This window comes from Astatotilapia calliptera, chromosome 18 (assembly GCF_964374335.1).
Source record: "Astatotilapia calliptera chromosome 18, fAstCal68.1, whole genome shotgun sequence".
NCBI lineage: Eukaryota > Metazoa > Chordata > Actinopteri > Cichliformes > Cichlidae > Astatotilapia > Astatotilapia calliptera.
Genome location: NC_137439.1, coordinates 18,829,668 through 18,851,422, shown reverse-complemented (window position 1 = coordinate 18,851,422; position 21,755 = coordinate 18,829,668). Strand labels below are relative to the sequence as shown.

Here is a 21,755-nt window from a genome sequence, read left to right as displayed (position 1 = left end):
GGAGATTTTTGAATATTTTCTGGCATTTTATTGATCAATAATTGGCTGTAATTAAAGAAAATCAGGAAATCAATTAATAAATAAAGTAATGGTCATCTTCATTCACTAAATTTCACACCTGTGGGTGGGGGAGGACTTTTTTTTCCACTTTCTGAAGATGCAATAAAGAATATATGCAGTATTTTCATGTACAATATGACAGTTATTCTTTTTTTTTTTTTAACCACATCTTGTACCATCGCTGACACAGTGGAAGCAAAAATCCTGAGACTTAACAAAGGAGTTTTGAGCTGTTAAAAGGAAAACTGTTGCTGAGGGTTTCTGTTGTGTTTGTGTTGTTTTAGGATGATGTGAAACCTGTGAGCAATGAGAGTGTGTCAGCATGTGCGTTACCAGCCATGGATCAACATGCTTATCGCCTTGGAGGGACTGTTAGCAGACTGAGCTACAGCCTTCCTCTACAGGTCCTGCAACCCAGGTAAGTAAACAGTCTGATACACAATCATGCATATGTATAAATCCTTACATGTAAGATTAATAAATGTGAAGTGTACTTGTTTGAGTTTACCAATTCAAAATCAGTATTTATTTCTTTTTTTGGTTCTCCACAGACCGCATTTCTCTCTTGAAGTCAGGACTCGATCGCATGAAGGCATGCTGTTCTTTGCTGCAACCAGAGGAGGGCAATCTCATCTTGCTTTATACATGTCGAAGGGCAGGATCAGGCTTTCTGTGGGCAAACAGAAGATCTTCAACCGAGAAAAGTACAATGATGGAAAGTGGCACACGGTCAGTTCATTGCATTTATATCAACAAAAACCCCTCTAATTGCTAAAAAAAAAAAAAAAAGTGAAACACTTTATGTTTACAGGTAATGTTCAGTTTGGAAAAGAAGAAATTCCGGCTGGTTGTAGACGGAATAAGAGCTCAGGATGGGCAGCTGACTAATGCAGAGCTGTCATCCATGAAGCAGCAATTCCTGTCCCCTGTCTACTTGGGCAGTACCCCACATTCCCTTCACAAAGAGTTAAAGGTTTAAAACAATAACAATGCAAATTTCACACAACTAATTCAATTTAGTGTCTATTTATTTTATAAATTTGTTATGCTTTCACTTTCAGTCGAAGGGCCTTCCGAAGCACAGTGTGTCTGGCTGCGTACGCAATTTTAAGATGAATGGAGCGCAAATGTCAAATCCAACCGCGAATCATGGTTCTGGCCCCTGCTTTGAGGGACAGACACAAAGAGGCGCTTACTTCTCAGGGAATGGAGCACACGTCGTTGTCAGTGAGTAAAGCTTTCTTCACAACAATCTGACAGCTAATCTTTTAAAGTTCATTTGATTGAGGAACATCATCACAATTTTCTTTTTAATTTTGTAATATCAGATGACTAAATAATAACAATAACAAAATAAACCAGAAAAAGCAATTTCCTAGCAAAAATGCAGTATGAATGCTGAAAATGTGAAGATTGCGCCTGAATTGCTTAAATATATTTGAAGTATCAGAAGCTCAACTTGCTGAATGAGCTTAATTGCGTAAGATTACCAAAACATCATCTGGCTTATGTGTAAACTGAAAAATGTGCTAAAAAAAAACAACTAAAAAAAGTATAAAGTATAAACTTAAATTTAGAAAAAAAAAGAACCACAACTTGAAGCACAAGCTCATCAAAATGTCCCCTCCTAAAACTTTTTACAAGTACACACACACACACACACACACACACACAGACAGACGGGAGTGAAACAGTGGGTGTGAGAGTGTGTGCCTTTCTGTTTCTATGCCAATCAAACAGTCTGAATCTGCTGAACTTGAATCCACCAATCAGGAGCAGCTTGAGTCTGTGTCTGTCTTACCACCAACACACAGAGGAAATTGCTGCTGAGATACCCAGAAACAAACAGGAGCAATATGAAAGTTGTAGATCTGACAAACATTTGACTCTTTGAGTATAAGAAGCAGGGCGTGCATTTTTTGTGTCTGTACCAGTAAAATTGACCGAGAAATGGCAGTTCAAAAAGTGCGTCCATTAGCTTTTTGAAACTCTCTGAAAATGTTGTAAAACTTAAATTGTTACTGTTTGAAAATGGTAAAAAAAAAAAAATATATATATATATATATGTATATATAAATGAGTAAAACCTGAAGAGTCTAAGCCTTAGACTCTTCAGGTTTTACTCATTTTTACCATTACCATTACCTTAGAGTCTAAGGTCATGGGATATGTTTAATTTTTTAATTTTTTCTATAGTTCAAAGTATGCTAAACTAATTTAGTTTCAAAATAGGGTGGGTTTGAAGGGGATCATTCATTTGAAATCACAGAAAAACCAAAAAACGTGCAGAAGGACAGCGTAAATGCTTAAACAGCATTCACACTAATAAATCGTTTTGTATTTTCTGCATTTCAGATGATTCCTTTGTTGTGGGCTCCAGCTTTGAGCTGCTGTTTAACATTCGTCCAAGGAGTCTGACGGGACTCCTGCTTCATGTAGGTGTGTACAGCAAGACTCCAAATGGACTGCCGATGGGTCACTATCTCATTATCTATATGCTCGGAGGAGAGGTGAGACCACATATCTGTTTGTCATTTCCATATTCTTTTTTTTTTTTCAAGCTCAAAGGAACTTATTAGTAGAACAAGGTCTCTTGGTTCTGATATCTTCTGATCTTCTTTATCAAACTGATGTTTTTCTTCCTGTGTAATAAATATGAACCAAGTTTGCCATTTCTGTTCAGCACGCAGAAACAGACACTAAATTCATATTAGACCTAAATTTGCAAGTGTGATTCAAAGCACTGGGTTTGGACATGTTCCTGTTTGTAGGTGGTTGCACGAGTAAACAATGGAAATGGAGAATTCATGGTGTCAGTAAAGCCAAAAGCTTCTTTATGTGATGGAGTATTCCATAAAATTTCAGGTAAAACACCATTAAAATGACTCAAACTGTCTTTAACACCTTATAGACTTGACATGCATTGTACAAAATATATCAATTTATTATTTTTATGTTTAGTAATCAAGAGGAAGAATGTTGTGCAATTGTATGTGGACACACTGGACAACTACAAGATTGGACCACCATTTCCCAATATACCTTTGACCAAAGACCCACTGTATGTGGGTGGCATTCCTGGTAAGTGTAAATCATCTAATTTGAGTGACTGAGTTTTTGGGTTTTTTTTGGTTTTGTTTGAGTCAAACTTGAGCACATATTTAATTAAACTATATTTTTGCACTCACAAGCAGCTTCATTAGGTACAATTTGTTAGTTCTGGGTTAGACCCTCTTTTGCCTTCAGAACTGCCTAAATTCTTTGTGGCACAAATTCAAAAATTTACTGAAAATATTCCTAAAAAACTTTGACCCATACTGCCATGACAGCATCGCACAGTAGCTGTAAATCTTTCAGTTGCACATCTGTGATGTGAATCTCCAGTTCTGCAACATCCCAAAGATGTTCTATTAGATTAGATCATTTATTATCTGGTTACTGAAGAAGTCTTTTCAGTACAGAACACTGTCATGTTCAAGAAACCAGTTTGAGATTATTTGGGCTTTCTGACATGTTATGCTATCCTGCTGGAAGCAGCATCAGAAGATGGGTACACTGTGGTCATAAAGAGATGAACATGGTCAGGGGACAATACTCAAGTAGGTTGTGGTGTTTAAATGATACTCAGTTGTTACTAGGGGGGCCAAAGTGTTCTCGAAAAATACCCCCCACACCATTACAACACCATTGCTATTGCCAGAGCCACTGATACAAGGCCGGACAGATCCATGTCTTTATATTGTTTATGCCAAATTCTGACCCTAACATCCAAATGCAGTAGCAGTAATCGAGACTCATCAGACAAAGCAACATTTTTCGAATCTTCTATTGTTCAGTTTTAGTGAGTCCATGTGAAGTGTAGCCTCGGTTTCCTGTTCTAAGCAGACTGTAAACCTTCTGTTTCAAGGTTCGACATGCAGTTGTAGCTTCTGCCTTTCAGTGGACAGCCAGTGCAGTTCTTATTGACCTCTGGATATTTTCTCCATTTTGTTTCTCTGTAAACTCTAGAGAGGACTGTGTGAGAAAATCCCAGTAGATCAGCAGTTTCTGAAAAACTCAGATTAGCCCATCTGGCACCAACAACAATGCCATGTTCAAAATCAGTTAAATCACCTTTCTTTGCCATTTTGATCCCAGGATAAATGCTATTTCCTCAGTTCTCAGTCGGAATGCCCCTCAATTTGGATTTTCCACTCAAAAAATTTGGAGCTGACCAACATACCATGAGTTATCCAACATAGCGGCACTGAATGTAAACAGTAGTAAAACTGTAAACTTTTAATTTGTTCTGCCACTGTTGTGTATTTTTAACTCACTAAATAAACCAGATGCAGGGCATAGATCAAGCTCTATCCATAAATGTGTTTTTAAAGCACATAAAAATAAGTATTTTGCTGTAGTATTTTGCTATTTTGCTGCTAGTGATATCTGAATGGCTCTAAAAGTCCTGTTTTTCCTGGCTTTTTCTGGAACTTCCGACATCCAATTTCTGAGATATCTGTAACATCGCAGGTGCTCTTGACCATGTCTACATGTCTAAATGCAATTGAGTTGCTGCCAGCTGATTGGCACATAGATGGAAGACGTATTTTTGATATGGTAGATATACAAAAAAAGTCATATTGGAGATACAAAACACACCAAGAGATTTATCAAGACAAATCAAGAGATTTATTGTCTATCCCCTTAATAAAACTTACATCTTTCTATAAAAAACACTTTAGTTATAGTCTTAAGGTTAAAGGTTAAAATAAAATAGACTGAAACAATAAAATCACTCACCTGTCCCTTTCTGCCACAGCGATCTTAATGCAGCAGAGGCTTCCTGTCACATCCTCCTTTGTTGGATGCATCCAGGACATGGGGATCAACGGTGAACTGGTGTCCTTCGAAAGGCCGTCAAGCGTGTTTGGTCCAGTCAACCTCAAGGAGTGTCCAGGCTGAACATAAAGATCTCCTCAAACCATCAGTAAACAAACCCTGGGACCATGTCCACCACCAGCTATGTGCAATCTGTTACTATGACAGAGAATGTGTTAGCATGTAAGAGTGTGTGTGTAAGACGATTGTGTTTCAGCGTGAGTGTGTTGGGATGAATGTACGTGAAAAATAAATATATGAGCAGCGGCTTACAGGTTCATAATGTTTGCTGTTAAGTTAAACATGTCTATATTTATTTAGTGTAAAGTTGCGTATTGCCTCACCAATTACAAATGCATTTTTTGACGGCTGCAATAAACTCTACTTTGTTGGTCTAGTCAGTCTCTACTGACTATCAAATGCTACTGAATATGCTTGTAAGTGGTCAGTGCTGCGTTACAGTCAGCCCAGCACTTTCAGAAAACAAGTATTGCCTTTGGTGCTGCGAAAGAGATCAAGATTATTAACTGATGTACTTTTGGTTTGCTTGTTGGACTCAATAGCTTATACTAAGAAAAATGATGTTTACACCCATGATTCTCAATTCAGTGACATTTCAGGGGTTGCTAAGCTATTCTGTATTCATATCCACATGCCAGCATGCAGAATTCTGCATTTTAACTGGCTTAAGAGACATGGACTCTTTGCACATGTTTTCAAACCACATGTTTTTCGCCCCCAGTGTTGTATTACTGTTCTGATCTGATTTTCCAGTTTGCATTCCCTTTGCATGAGAATATGGATGTATATCTTACAGTAGTTACACCAGATAACAGCATGTACTAAATTTTGTTTCTATCAGTTAAATAACCAATATACCTAGATGCCATTAGAATAAGTTTGGTCAGTAGTGTTTGGGACCATTGCAAAAGTAATAACAGAAAAAGTATGTTTAGGTACTTATATTCACAAAAAAGGTGTTTACTTTTCTAAATTGTGCATTTATGCCAGACTTTAAATAACATTATATCTCAATATGATGTAAAATTCATATTAAATTGGACACACTGTACATGCATTCCTGTCTTGTGGCAACTGATTTGTAAGCCATTATGTAACCTGTCTGATTAATATTCTTTATGAATACCTGTCAGTGCCATAAATAAATAATGGACTTTTGATCAAGGAAACAGCTTGGGAACTGTTAACTTCCACTCATTATGGTTCATACTAAACAATTAATGTACACTGCTGTGCAAACGTCTTGAGCCACCCCTCATTTCTTTATATTTTGTTTCCAAGCAGCCAGACTTTCTAGTAGTTTTTTTTAAATTAAGGGATGAACTGGTGTTGAGTCTACACATAATAGACAACTTAGAAAAGAATCAATCTTAAACTGTAAGTTTAAGCACTTTTGTATCAGCAGCCTGTTGCAAAACTCATTAGAATTATACAAACTCTGGTTTTGCCTTACTGTAGTGCCATGTATGTTTGTACATGTTTCAAAGTCCTATTTCCCTTTTTTGTAGCAAAATGTAAACACCAGAAGGTCCCGTCAAGACCTTTGCACAGTGCGGTGAGTATTTCTTTTGTAACTATAGCTCATTTTAATATTAGTAAATTATATAGCATTTAGGAAACTTTGATTGTGTTAAAATATGAAACACAATAAAATGTGGCCTTTATAAAATTCAGATAGTGTTAGAGTAAGAGCTCACACTGAGGTCTTGTCCTCAGTATTGCTTTAGAGGAAATGAGACTTTTTGGGGGGAAGATGTGGTAAAAGTAAGGAAGTTTTCCTGAAAGTATACTTTTAGAAAAGCATTAGGATAGCATAAGATTTGAAAATGTAAAAAAAACCAACCTGTTAGGGATATATCTGTTAAACGTGTTAAATAAAATACAAAGTTGAGAAAATATCCATTATTGCCATTGGTAACCACTGGTAATTAGTCAAAAACGTCAAAAACTGTATGGACTCCTCACCTCTGCGTTTTAGCTAAAGACCACGCCCACTCCTATGCTGCCTTCAGGGTCGTTCTTTTCCCTCAGAAATGACACATAAATTGCGCAAAGTTACAGTTAGCGCACCATTGCCTGAGAACATAACGGAAAGGAAACTCTAAAATTATAGTGTGGCTGCAAATTAAAAATAAATACATAAACAATACATGCGATCTTCCTGATGGGCAAAAATGGAAAGGTCGTAGCATAAGAAACGCAGGAACAGATGTGTTGACAAATAATTTAACACAAACAAAACCTTTTCTGTTTGTGGCTTGTTTCACCGTTTTCACCTCTGTTTGCATTAATGTATTCAATAAGAGGAATAGTCTGTTCTTTTTCTTCATCTAGTTCTGTTCTTCTGCTAGAAATCTTTTTTACGATAGCACATGAAGGCAGCACGTTTCCTGGCTCACATGCAAACCAGCGGTCAGGAGACAGAATACAGAGTACGGCCGCCCAGCTGGCGGGACACTGGTTAGCTTCACTCTGTGTTGTAACCGGCTAGTTATGTGAAATAGCGGATTGTTATACGAACGTAAATATGCCAGCATTTGCTCCAAACTGCGCCACCGGTTGAGACTTCTCTGAGTGTAAGTAAACTAACCAGCTATACCGCCCTACCTGCCTGTCTCCGGTCGCGTTCAGTTCCTCACCTCCGATATCGGGTGTCTTAATGGCGGACGGAAAGGAACCAGCCCCGGCGAGCGTGGAGGAGGAGACAGACAGTATAAACGACGCAGAGCTGGCGCTGAAGGGAATCAACATGCTGCTCAACAATGGATTCAAAGAGAGCGACGAGCTCTTCAGAACATACAGGTCTGTGTGTGACTTCTCTTCCTGTATGTAAAAACAAAACAGAGGCGTATGCTTGTGTTAAATGTTATGGCAGGTGTAGCTAATGTTCCCAAACTTGTGATTAACCAATACAATTACAACTGAAGGCATCAAAGCGTGTGGTCTAAGCTTTGAAAAAACAAAAACAGGAAGAAAAAAAAGCCCACCACCCGTGTCACGCTTGTCTGGTGGAGAACCATTTGATCTGATCACAAGCAGAATTAGTGTTGTTTAAATACCCTGAGCAAATATCCACAACCACAATATGTGACATGTGTGCACATCATTAGATTTGGTGACTGTCTTCATAAATGTCTAAAAAAAACAACGAAGTGCTTGCTTAACAGGTTGCCATTCCTGTTATACCGCTGTCTGGCTTTGAGGTACTTTGTACCCTTCTTGTGAAATATGTCAACATGGCCCAGCTAGTTCCTCACATCTACAGTTGAGTGACATATTAGAGGAAAACAATAACAACAATGTGTCCAGATAAGGTAACCAGGTTTCTGAGATGGTCTCTCGTTTGCTGATCCAGAAAGCATACATGAAGAGGCATACAAGCATACATGAAGACTGTCATTAGGTGAGAGTGCAATATTAAAAGATCCATAGCATCACCTGTAGAAGTCTAGGTTTATATATTTTTACACATACCAATTATTGGATGGCTGCATATGTCTTGCCTTGCTCTGGAAAGCAATGTCTTTGATGTCATTTAGGATCGAAATGCAAGCATTAAACTGGTAAACTATTCTCTTAGTCCAGTAGCACCCATCTCAGCCAAATAATCAGTAGGCATGCGAGAAAACTGCTGCATAACCTTTCTTTTTGCATTTTGCATTCATTAAAAGAGGTCACAAGTTATAAATGTTGGGAATCCCTGCTCCTGAACCGCACACGTCCTTACACATGCTTCAGCCTTTGCTTTCAACTTGAATGCTTATGTCATGAAAGGGCAGCTCCTATGGTTCCTGACCCCTGGGGAAAGCGTAAATGTCACCTCGTCCGCTAATTGCATTAAGCTCTAGGTGTCATCCTGTTTTGACTGGATCAGCAAAACGATGGAGGGAAGTGAAAAACACAAACACAGCTGTCTGAGAATGAGCTTTTACTGGCAGTATGTACGAGTTTCTGTTAAAGCTCCCCTGGTACTATTACGTTTGTATAGTATGTTGCACTTATGTGTGGAGGTGGTTCCATTATAAATTAAATCCCCATCACAGTTACACAGGGATACCTGTACCAAGTCAATTTTCCACAATTATTTGAAACATTTTGCCGTAATTTGACTGACACGTGGTGCCTCTTGTCTTCAAAGTGAAATATAAGGCTGCTGAAATTCAGTTATTGCACCAAAATGACCACACAGCTACACAGCTACAGATGGAAATCAAAAGGACCTTTGATTTCTGTAAATGATGCAAGTTTTCAGCTACACGGATGCAAGTCTGTGTAGCTCTAAAAGATTATTATTAGTAGCTATAAATGTGTCAATTGTGACAGGGTATATGTTTTGATTATAGGGTAGAAATTTCTGAATCTCTTAATTCATCAAAGAGAAAGTTAGTTGATAAGTTTTGCATTAGCTGGCTTGTGACAGTTGTAAAGCTGTGTTAATAGTGTGTAACAGTGTATTATGAGCACCTTTGATGCCCTAAGATAATTTCAGATGAAGGGCATCTTAAAGTGTGTTAGTTATGAGGGTGAGGCCAAAAATTGCCAATTGGGGGTAGAGGGTAATAGTCAAAGAAAAGAAAGTCTAATCTGAGTTTCTGCATATTTAAAGGCAACAGCATGCAGTCTGCCTTTTGTGGAAAAAATGGGTCATTCATGGATTGTTTTTCTGAAGAGCTTAAGTGAATGGTAGTGAGTGGTAGTGCAACAGGATACACCATTGCAACAAGTCAGTTTGTGAAATCTCTTCCCTCCTAGCTACTCCACAATCAGCTATAAGTGGTATATATAAGCGGAAGCATTTAGGAACCAAAGCATTGCAGATGATGTGAAGTTACAGAGTGGGGTCGCTGAGTGCTCATAATGCATTAAAGTGGCCAACACTGCTGACTCAATAACTGCACAGCTCCAAACCAGCACACAAAAACTGTGTGCTGGGAGCTTCATGGTTTGGGCTTCCATGGCTGACAGCTCCTGTAGGTATAATATTTGTAGTTGACCCAGTATTATTGTCCATACAGTGTATATGTTTACAGAAATAAAGATTAATATAGTGACGCTGGTCCTATCTAGTAAACTCAATTTGGTTCCTTGATGTAAAACAAAACAAAAAAAACCTCTATTAAATATCTTTAATCTCAGAATTTGTCAGCTGTTTTTTTTATCAAATGTGACTTTTTTTTATTTAGCACTTTAATGTTGGAAAATATCTTGGTTTTATATTTCATGAATTAATTTTTCATTGTTTTACTTCTGAATATTCTCCTCCTTCCCATTAGTATTTTTCTAACCTACAGTAGTCCTAATACATTGGCATTATTGATGCATGAAACAGGCCACATACTTTTCATTGTTTCTCCAGTGAACTTTACACTGTCAGAGAAAATCACATTATGTGAAAAGACTAACTTCTCTTATATGTTTGGGGTTGTTTTCTTCTTCTTTTCTTTTACTTTCTTTCAGGAACCACAGTCCTTTGATGAGTTTCGGTGCAAGTTTTGTGAGTTTTCTGGTGAGTGGAAAAGCAACTCGCTGCTATTTTGGTTTGTGGCCAAACTTCTCGAAGATTTTTGTAAATGTTGCTTTGGGAGCTTTTGGTTTCTTTGTGAGGCTTATGGAAGTTCCCTTGTGTTCCCTTTAAGTCCTTTTAAGCCAGCTGTTATGTTTTGCGAAGAAATTTCTAAATTATGTTTGATCAGCATTTTTCCCCCCCAGCTACAAACGTAGCTGAGTTTGACAGTTTGTTCTAAACTTTGCAAGTTTCTGCTGTCATGATTGGATGGTATCATACACATGCTGGGTCAGCAGTGGGAGGGATGTCACAAAGTACAAATACTTAATTTCTGTACTGTTACTGTACTGTTTTACTGCCTGTATTTAAACACAAGTATCTTTGTTTGATTGTTTTTAGTCACATTTTCAAAACAGGCTCGTTATTTTATTTTTATTTTTAATGCGTTTGGGAGTTATTCTTTCACATCACTGCTCAGTGTGTATGACATAAATGTCATAGAGATGAAAGATGCAAACAGCATATAATGTATGCATCATTTATTGCATTATACTCTTTTTTTTTTTTTGTTTAATGTTACCCATCGAGAATGTAGGGAACAGCTACAAATGGAGTTATTTAATTTAATGTGCTTTTTCTCTGCATGATGATTGCATGTGTTGAAGCACCTATTCCCATCTATTAATATTATTATAATATTTTTTAACATGACATGAGGCTTATTTATCTTTGCAAAAAGGAGCTGATAGAAGAGCTACTATATACTTTAATATTTTCCACTTCCTGGTCAGCTGGTAACATCTGAAGTACAGTGGTATTTTTTAACAAGTCATTAATGACTCCAGAGGACTTCTGTGAGATTGACCCTTAAAGGGCAAAGATAGAATAAGGTTACACTTGCAGAGCACATCACCATGATGTCTACTCATCTTTTACTGGGAGAAATCAGAGAGCAAAAGCCCTTACGAGTTGCCAGGCACCTCAGCATGTGAAAAATGAAATTCCCAACAAAAGCTTTGACAGTGGAAAAGGACAGCAGTGTTACTGCAGTCCAAGTAACACAGAGATCTTTGTTTCAGTCGAAGCAAAAAAAGTTGGCAGCTGGGTTGTAGTGCTAGAATAATTACAGAGTTTCTGGTGTATAATTGTACTTCATTAGTAGCCTGACCAATTAAAAATAATCATTCAGAAGTAACTTTATAAATTAAATGTTTTTTAGTATGTGGCAAAATCCCAGAATTTGGCATTCAATTATTCAATTATCTCTTCATGTTTTTTTGTTTTTTTTAAAAAGGGATTTAGGTTAGCAATAGTGCATATCCTTTATCTTCTACCTGTTTTGTTCATTCATTCATTGTATGTGTAATTTGTACAAAATCTGTCAATTTGGAACAATTAGATTTCGTTTTCTTGTTTCTTTTTCTGACTCCACTGTCGAGTGTTCAGTGTAAGCGATTTTTCTTGAACCACATGTAAGTAATTGATTGCTTTTATCCGGTTTCCCTTTTGCAGAACGCCATGATGACTTTTGAAGAGGAAAAAATGCAAATGGCTTTTGAAGACCTCAAGGCTACAGAGAGACTGTGTGAGAGTGAAAACATGGGTGTCATTGAGACCATTAAAAGCAAGATCAAGCGCAATGTGAGTAAATACTTGATTAAACTGCCTGTATTGTACATCATTATATAGACAAGCATTTCATGTTGGGCCTGTAACGCCCACGTGTGCTTGTTAGCTCTCCTGCATACCTGTCTGTCATCAGCCTGTAAATGTGGGGTGTTTGTGTGGGCAGATGGACTCTCAGAGGTCAGGGGTGGCTGCAGTGGACCGACTCCAGAGGCAGATCATCATTGCAGACTGCCAGGTTTACCTGGCGGTTTTATCTTTTATCAAACAAGAGCTGTCATGTAAGGGAACCTTTGGTATTTGTTGGTTGACAGTGATGCACTCCACACGTATCACGTAGGTAGGTGACAAATTAAAGGAAAAAAACAAAACCTGTCTTTTATGCCTTGGGAAGCTTTTTTGCTGGTATGGGTCCACTTGTCTCTTTAGAGGGAAGTGTCACTTGAAATCAGTACAAAGCTGTTATGGAATGTTTTTATTGTGATGGAGGTGGTCTCTCCCAGGTAGCCACTGTTGCAGGGATACAAGGAGTCGCTAGATCTCAATAGCTATGAGAGATTTTGGGCCAGCACTCTTTAGCGCCATCATTGAAACACCACATGACAGAAGAATCTTTTAGAAGAGTGGTTTTAGGGTGCTCTAGCCTTCCTGACATTGGCCTCTGATGGCTATGATAGCTTTTCCTTTAATTTGTCATCCACCTTTTATTTGATGTGTTAAATACAAAGAGGTTATAATAAAGGACTTTTCTCTAATCTGAGCTTCAATCCTCTGACAGCATATATCAAAGGAGGCTGGATCCTCCGTAAAGCTTGGAAGATGTACAACAAATGTTACAACGACATCACACGTCTACAAGAAGGCAGCAGGAGGAGGGGCTCTGAACAGCAAGCGACGCCGTCTTCATCGTCCGGCTCTGCTCTGTCCCACCAGAGTCGCTCTCCCTCACCCGGGTCAAGTCCATCACAGAGGCTAGATGGCATCAGTCCCGAGGCTCTGGATCGGCTGAAAGGTTCAGTCAGTTTTGGTTATGGTCTTTTCCACCTCTGTATATCGATGGTGCCACCGCACCTACTGAAGATCGTCAATCTGCTGGGCTTTCCCGGAGACCGCCATCAGGGCCTGTCAGCACTCACTTACGCCAGTGAAAGTAAGGACATGAAGGCCCCCTTAGCTACGTGAGTGAGTATGTTTGCGTATCTGTATCCTGTTTTGCAACTTAAACAGTTGTGTGCAGTGTAATAAAATAATGAAAGCATAATTTGTAGAGGAAAGAAGGAAACAAAAAAGAGATCCCAGTGTGAACAGCCGTAATAATTGACTGACTCAGGTCCCTGTAGCACAATTTTCCAAATCCTGCTTCATACTGAATCGTTTGAAATTGGTTTTTAGTCCTTGGGTGCCTTGGGAACCATGTTTGTAATCAAGCCTTTAATTAAAATCAAGTGTGTGGGAATTTGGTCATGTCTGCCAAGTTAACAAATCTGTAATATAACCACATTATGCAATATTACTGTAAAATGCTGTGAATCGTATTTCCTCAGTTTTGTAAAAAGCGCAACACATTGTGCTGTTTTTTGTGTGTGTGTCATTATCATAAATTAGAAATTTGCTATATTCCCTCTCATTACAGTCTCTGTGCTTTTCTTGCAGCTTGGCTCTGTTGTGGTACCACACAGTAGTGCAGCCCTTCTTTGCTCTGGATGGCACAGACACACAGTCAGGCCTAATGGAAGCCAAATACATTCTTAAACAAAGAGAGGCTATTTATCCCAACTCCTCCCTCTTTATGTTTTTCAAAGGCAGAGTTCAACGCCTTGAGGTAAAGACATGTGAATACTAAACCTTGTTATCTTTTGCCATGTGAAGTAGTCTTCTAACTTGGAGAAGCTCAGTATTGTCTCACTGTAACTCATACTACAAAGTTTCCTTCTGTAGTGCGAGATCAGTAGTGCCTTGACGTCCTTCAGTAGTGCCTTGGATCTGGCCTCTGACCAAAGGGAAATTCAGCACGTTTGTTTATATGAAATAGGTACTGCCTGGCTCTCATATTTCTCTCATATTTCAAATATGCCTCACTCGGTATTAGTATGCAACATCATTTCTGATCGATTTTTTTAGGCTGGTGCAGCATGATCGAACTGAACTACAGAGAAGCCTACAGAGCGTTTGACAGATTGGCGACTGAATCTCGCTGGTCCCAGTGCTATTATGCCTATTTAACTGGAGGTAATTACAGCACCGTAATGCTTTCAGGGTATTTTGTAAGCTCGGTAGTGGATGCTAATCCATATTGTATGTTGTGTGGTGCAGTGTGCCAAGGAGCCACTGGTGATCTGGAAGGAGCCGTTGCTGTTTTCAAGGACGTTCAAAAACTTTTCAAACGCAAGAATAATCAGATAGAAATGTTTTCCATGAAAAGGGTGAGTGTGTAACTAGTTTGTTTCCTGTAGGAATATTATGGTGCTAAGAATGCCACTGATGTGAAGATGCACTTTTGTTTTTCAATCAGTCTGAGAAGCTAAAGAGCTCCAGTATATCCAAAGAACTCTGCATCCTATCAGTGATTGAGATTCTGTATTTGTGGAAAGCTCTGCCCAATTGCTCCAATGCCAAGCTGCAGACGATGGCCCAAGGTACTGCATTCCAAACTAATATCTCGCTTGCATTATGTGCACTAATGCAAAGTGTTTGTAATTTTGATTCCTCCCTTAGTGTTACAGGGGATTGACGACGCCTCGTGTGCAGGCCTGAAAAACCTCCTTCTTGGTGCCATAAGCAAATGTCTACATAATACCAAAGATGCCATTCAGGTACTCTTGTGTTAAATTAATTATGCAATTTGCATTTTTGGAAAATTGATGCACAGCATGAAGCACGGCCCTCGCCGGCTGCCTTAAAGGATTGTCCATGCACTTACACAACACAATAATCATTGTTTGTTTTGGTATCATGACCTTTTTTTTTTTTTTTTGAAACAGTATTTCCAGCTGGCTGCAAGGGATGAGGGGGGGCGTCTGAGCAACTCTTATGTGCAGCCCTACTCTTGCTATGAACTGGCCTGTGTGCTGCTGAATTCCCCAGAGGCAAGTTTTGTGTGTGTGTGTGTGTGTGTGTGTGTGTGTGTGTGTGTGTGTGTGTGTGTGTGTGTGTGTGTGTGTGTGTGTGTGTGAGAGAGATAGTTAAACTGTCTCTCTTGGCCAAGGTCCTGGAGGAGTTACACTATCTAAATATTTATTTATTTTTTTCTAGTCTGCGGGGAAGGGCCGAATGCTAATGCTTCAGGCCAAGGTACAGTAATACTCTTTATTTATTCTCTGCCCTGAAAGGAGGTAATATGTCCTGTTTTTCCTGTCTATTTGTTAGCAGTCTAGCTTCCACTGTTTTTAAGATATCATTGTGGCGGGGTGTGGCCTGCAGAGCCGTGCAGGCCACACATCCGCAATCATGCACCGCAGACTTAAATGTTGTACTGGGTCCTGTGGTTGGAGAGGTGGTGTTGATGTGAGTACAGCTGGCAGCGGGATAGCTGCGGCCGTTGTGTGTAAATGGTGTGCCTCAATAAAAGATGTTGAATAGCAGTAAAATGCCATCGGGTCTGCTGTGGTCGTTTACGATCATTTTTAAGTTTTGTGTGATGGCAGTTACCAACAGCTCGAGCGGATTTAATTTAGGTGAAAATCTGGTTAAGATCAAGGTCGCACCATATGTGAAAATCAGTACAAAGTTTATATTAGCCATAACTTTTTATTGATCGTCTTCAAACTTCACAACAACATACTGGGCATTGGAGGACATGAGCACCCATGTAGGCTAAGCATTTCACCTTGACCGTCATTATTAGCGCCCAAGGTGAAAAAGCTGGTCTTGCAAAACATTTTAAGAAACCATATCGAGTATAATATGTTATATGGAAGGTCATGAAGAGAGCTTGTGATGTCACAGTGATGCCGTAACAGGCTGACATCCTCATATTGTAATGAAAACAGGCTGATGTCAGCATGTCTTATTAATTTTAGCGTAGTCCGTGGTCTTTGGGGCGAGTCGCACTATGAGTGATCTTGTTACTACTGGAAGTAGTTGGTAACAAGTCCTGTCTTATTTGATTAATTAAAAGCAATTAGTGTTTAGATTTTGTCTTATTTTTGCTGCGGGTCAAAGCTTTCTTTATAAAACTGATCAGGATCTTTTCATTCTGACTCATCGTTCTAAATCAGATTAAGACACCCACTGTCTGATCAGGTGACAGGATGTCTATTGGAGTGCCAGTGCTGCTTGAACTTAGTGAGCTGAGTATACTGGCTTTGCATTGACCTAAAGTTTGCCAACACTGTAGCCAAGCCTCTGTATAAGGAATGGATTTAAAATGAAAATGACGGAATTTGAATGAAAACAACAGAAATTGGGAACAAACAATGGAATTTGAATGAAAACAATGGAATTTGAATGAAAAGAACAGAATTTGATCAAAAACAAAAGAATTTTCATGAAAACAACAGAATTTGCATGAAAACAACAGAATTTGAACAAAAACAACGGGATTTGAATCAAAACAATGGAATTAGAATGAAAAGAACGGAATTAGAATGAAAAGAACGGAATTTGAATGAAAACAACAGAATCTGAGAATGAACAGAACAGAATTTGAATCAAAACAATGAATGAATGAACCATGAATTCTAAAACAAACAATAGAATTTGAATAAAAAGAGTAGAAGTAGAATGAAAACAACAGAATTTCAATGAAAAGAATGGAATTAGAATGAAATGAATAGAATTTGAATCAAAACAATGGAATTTGAGAACAAACAATGGAATTTGAATGAAAACAACGGAATTTGAATGAAAAGAACAGAATTTGATCAAAAACAAAAGAATTTGCATGAAAACAACAGAATTTGAACAAAAACAATGGAATTTGAATGAAAACAACGGAATTAGAATGTATAGAACAGAGTTTGAATGAAAGCAACAGAATTCTAAAACAAACAATAGAATTTGAATAGAAGAGTAGAATTAGAATGAAAACAACTGCATTTGAATTAAAACAACGGAATTTCAATGAAAAGAACGGAATTAGAATGAAATGAATAGAATTTGAATCAAAACAACAGAATTAGAATGAACAGAACAGAATTTGAATCAAAACAATAGAATTAGAATGAACAGAACAGAATTTGAATCAAAACAATAGAATTAGAATGAGAAGAACGGAATTTGAATGAAAAAAACAGAATTTGAATCAAAACAATGGAAGTTTAAAACAAACAACAGAATTAGAATGAACAGAAAAGGATTTGAATCAAAACAATGGAAATAGAATGAAAAGAACAGAATTTGAATGAAAACGACGGAATTTGAATGAAAACGACAGAATTTGAATGAAAACGACGGAATTGGAATGAAAACAACAGAATTTGAGAACAAACAATGGAATTTGAACGAAAACAATGGAATTTGAACTAGAGCAGGGCGATATGGCCAAAAATATTTATCATGATATATATTTGAAAATTTGCAATAACGATATAACTGACGATATAATTGATGCGAGACAAAATACAACTCCACAACATTACTAGCGCAAAAAGACAACCTTCCATTTATTTTCACTTAAACAAGAAGCTGGTTTTTATGTACATTAAAGCTTTATAAAAATGTAACAGTGCAAATGCAAATTCCTTGCTGAAAGTTTAACCAAAAGGCATTTCCAGTAGAAATGGGATGACATATCCTGAGCATAACCATGTATAATATCCACTGAAGTTAAAAAGAGGTGCTTTGCAACATTAAACTGCAGTGAGCAGTACGTATTTTTCGGACCACAAGGTGCACGGGATTATAAGGCACATTAAGCGAAACAAAGCAGTCAGATAAATCAAACTTTATTAAACTCATTCTTCTTGCTTCCTCCACTTCTGTACCATTGATTATTAATGAATGAATTCTGCTCTATTCCCATGTTGTTGCAGTATATTAATGACTAACCTTGTATTGTGGATGGATTATCTCAGTTGTTCTCCTGACTGAAGTTTGGTCCGTTTACAGCATCCCGCCATGTGATTGCATTTGTCTCTAACTATCAGGAACTTTAACGTTAACTTTTATAAGTGGAAAAGTGTTAGTGTTTGTCCTCCAGCTTCACTGTTTATGTTATGCTAACATAGCTGTGTCGCTAGCGATCAGGTAGCACATCATTATATACCAGCTAGCCCAACTTCAGTAACCCTACAAACGTCATTGCTGTTTAGTTTCCTGTCTTCATTTATGTTGGACGTGATAGCAGAGCTGTACGTTTGAATTTTTCCAGAAATCTCTGTCAGAACATGCTATATCATGCTTAGGTAACTAGCGAAACTAGCGAGCTAACTTCCGCTAGCTTCCTGCTAACTTCTAACTCCGTTAAATGTAACAAATTTTGTTTTCATGGATGCCTGGAAGTTAAACTTCATAGTTTCACCTGGTTAAGCAGCAATGCTGATCGTTTTATTAAAGATGAAAGAATTGAGACAGTTTTTAACTCTCAGTGATGCTGCAGTGTTCGTTTGATCTGAAGAATAGGGAGTTTAGGACCCAGATTACTCCCAGATTTAAGAGCATCTTAGTCCGGCAAATACGACAATAACGACAGCCGCTTGCATGTTCTGCAAAAAAATGTGCTTTGTCGTGTATCTGACGGACAAACACCAAACCAGTTCCACATCACTGAAGTTGCACCATTTTTACAAACCAATTCTGGTTCATCTGTTTCACTCAACAATCGGCCATGTGCGTATGAAAACAAAGGCACTGCGCATGCGCGTTTTACTCATATTCTATCGCGATATTTCATTTTCCTATCGTTGCCAAACATTATACCGGCATTACCGTGAACGGTATAATATGGCCCAGCCCTAATTTGAACGAAAACAATGGAATTGGAATGAAAACAACGGAATTGGAATGAAAACAACGGAATTGGAATGAAAACAACGGAATTGGAATGAAAACAACGGAATTGGAATGAAAACAACGGAATTTGAAATCAAACAACCGAATTTGAATGAAAACAATGGAATTAGAATGTACAGAACAGTTTGAATGAAAGCAACATAATTCTAAAACAAACAATAGCATTTAAATAAAAAAGTAGAATTAGAATGAAAACAACAGCATTTGAATGAAAAAAACGGAATTTCAATGAAAAGAATGGAATTAGAATGAAATGAATAGAATTTGAATGAAAACAACGGAATTAGAATGAACAGACCAGAATTTGAATCAAAACAATGGAATTAGAATGAAAAGAATAGAATTTGAATGAAAACAACGGAATTTGAATGAAAACAACGGAATTTGAATGAAAACAATGGAAGTTTAAAACAAACAACAGAATTAGAATGAACAGAACAGAATTTGAATCAAAACAACGGAAATAGAATGAAAACAACGGAAATAGAATGAAAACAACGGAAATAGAATGAAAACAATGGAAGTTTAAAAGAAAACAACAGAATTAGAATGAACAGAACAGAATTTGAATCAAAACAATGGAAATAGAATGAAAACAACGGAATTAAAATGAAAACGACGGAATTTGAATGAAAACAACAGAATTAGAATGAAAACAACGGAAATAGAATGAAAACGACGGAATTTGAATGAAAACAATGGAAGTTTAAAAGAAAACAACAGAATTAGAATGAAAACAACGGAATTAAAATGAAAACGACGGAATTTGAATGAAAACAATGGAAGTTTAAAAGAAAACAACAGAATTAGAATGAAAACAACGGAAATAGAATGAAAACGACGGAATTTGAATGAAAACAATGGAAGTTTAAAAGAAAACAACAGAATTAGAATGAAAACAACGGAATTAAAATGAAAACGACGGAATTTGAATGAAAACAACAGAATTAGAATGTATAGAACAGAGTTTGAATGAAAGCAACAGAATTCTAAAACAAACAATAGAATTTGAATAAAAAGAGTAGAATTTGAATGAAAACAACGGAATTAGAATGAAATGAATAGAATTTGAATCAAAACAATGGAATTTGAATCAAAACGACGGAATTTGAATGAAAACAGCATTTGAATGAAAACAACGGAATTAGAATGAAAAGAAAAGAATTTGAATGAAAACAATGGAAGTTTAAAACAAACAACAGAATTAGAATGAAAACAACGGAATTAAATGGTCTGAATGCCTGATGCAGTCTCGCCCTGCAGAGCAGTGTTGTAAGTATCTTGCTTGCATTAGATCTCACTCTATTAGCCGTAACAGCCATCTCTGCATGTCTGGGCAGACACACGGTGTCTAAGAGGAGCACTGGGCACTGGGCTCTCTGTTTTTCTTACCTGATTGGTCAGCATGTTCATTGATCTGTCTGTGTTGACTGCAGAGGTTGTTAGAGGGCAGAGCACGAACAAAATAAAATTCATTTTGTTTTCCGTGCAGGAGGACTACGCTGGCTATGACTTTGAGAACCGACTCCACGTTCGTATTCATTCAGCTTTCGCCTCTATGGCGGCCTCCGCCCAGCCTTGAACTTTAATCTGAAATGTCTTTGAAAAAGCCACAATAATGAGTATGGATATTTTCACTTTAAAATAATTTCTTTATACTTATAAGATTCTGAGCCAGTGCATCATTTAGAACACAAACATGAATATTTCACAAGAAAACAGGTACAAGAGGTGTTATCGATCTGTTACTGTACGGCACAATACACTGTTTGTTTTTGTCTTCAGGGTTTGTTTTAAAACTAGATACCTGTTGAATTGAATGAAAACCCGTAGATTTGTTTTGTAAGATCTTAGGCATTATTGCTTACATGGAGGAAATGTTCTTCAGATTGTGTAAAGGCACATATCAAGTATTAAGCATCAAAGCAATTACAAGAAATGACTCTGAAAATGTCTTTAAGAAGCCAATATTTCCACTTCAGTGTTGGTTGTTGACTTTGACATTTGTAAAGCTAATCTATAGGCAGTTTATTAATCTTTTGTTTTTGTTTTTTTAAAAGCACAGCCCCTTTTTAAGCAGTCGTTTTTATCAGTGTAAATATGTCTCACATAAAGGTTTTAATAAATGTGCCACTTTGAGCGGCTTAAATGCACAACGCTCCTTTCTGCTGCAAAGTTTTTCCTGTATATTTGTTATAATAAAAACAACATTGTAAAACTGAATATCTGTTTTCGTCGACTGTTTAAGTGTCATAGCTTAAAGGTGACAAATACATTTCTTCACCAACAGAATTTGTACTTCTTTAGTGATCAAAGTAATCACGAGGGGCATTAAGCCTTTCCTGTAGTGGCTTATGAGGCACAGACAATGATGAGGAATCTTTTATCATTCCTCCTCAAACTGCTTCAGATGCCTTCAGATCATGGAAAGTGGACATTTTTTTTTTCCTTACCATTTTCTTGTTTTGTGTTAACTTTTTTTTATCCTGTATTACAGAACTTCCGAGCTTCATCTATGAACTACTGCTATTATATTGTTATTACATCCATCTTCTTCTGGTTATTAAATTCAAGGTAACAGGGGAGCTTGGGCCTATCCCAGCTGTCACAGGCGCACAGGCCACCAGCCTGTAACAGGGCTAATACTTATTACCTGTTTTAATTCATTGTTCCTTGATGACAGGGTGTCTTGTACCCAAGGTAGCAAAGCAATGCTAAACCATGATTCCCC

General features: G+C 37.6%; 2 protein-coding genes across 2 annotated transcripts in view; both read left to right on the top strand.

Moving 5' to 3' along the window:
* Positions 1-6,110, top strand: part of LOC113010073 (laminin subunit alpha-3) — a 60,186-nt gene extending 54,076 nt beyond the window's left edge. Inside the window, exons 70-77 of the mRNA XM_026148902.2 lie at positions 345-478; positions 612-789; positions 872-1,033; positions 1,122-1,287; positions 2,416-2,570; positions 2,832-2,925; positions 3,022-3,141; positions 4,862-6,110. Coding sequence (XP_026004687.2) covers positions 345-478; positions 612-789; positions 872-1,033; positions 1,122-1,287; positions 2,416-2,570; positions 2,832-2,925; positions 3,022-3,141; positions 4,862-5,004 — 1,152 coding nt within the window. The 3' untranslated portion in view covers positions 5,005-6,110. The remainder of the gene's footprint in view (positions 1-344; positions 479-611; positions 790-871; positions 1,034-1,121; positions 1,288-2,415; positions 2,571-2,831; positions 2,926-3,021; positions 3,142-4,861) is intronic.
* A 1,212-nt stretch (positions 6,111-7,322) lies between these two features.
* ttc39c (tetratricopeptide repeat domain 39C) lies at positions 7,323-21,247 on the top strand. Its single transcript, XM_026148908.2, has 14 exons — positions 7,323-7,743; positions 10,399-10,447; positions 11,960-12,088; positions 12,240-12,354; positions 12,852-13,251; positions 13,727-13,895; positions 14,012-14,105; positions 14,195-14,302; positions 14,387-14,496; positions 14,586-14,709; positions 14,789-14,886; positions 15,055-15,159; positions 15,326-15,364; positions 20,517-21,247. Exons 1-14 carry the CDS (start codon positions 7,601-7,603, stop codon positions 20,604-20,606), a joined length of 1,773 nt encoding a protein of 590 aa, XP_026004693.1. The 5' UTR covers positions 7,323-7,600; the 3' UTR covers positions 20,607-21,247.
* Positions 21,248-21,755: the final 508 nt, after the last annotated feature.

What these genes read in the sequence shown, in the direction of transcription:
- ttc39c (XM_026148908.2), top strand. Translation starts at nt 7,601, where the DNA reads ATGGCGGACGGAAAGGAACCAGCCCCGGCGAGCGTGGAGGAGGAGACA. An exon ending in ATGAAGGCCCCCTTAGCTAC is followed by an intron (nt 13,252 to 13,726) that starts GTGAGTGAGTAT and finishes CTTTTCTTGCAG; the next exon opens with CTTGGCTCTGTTGTGGTACC. An exon ending in ATACCAAAGATGCCATTCAG is followed by an intron (nt 14,887 to 15,054) that starts GTACTCTTGTGT and finishes TTTTTGAAACAG; the next exon opens with TATTTCCAGCTGGCTGCAAG.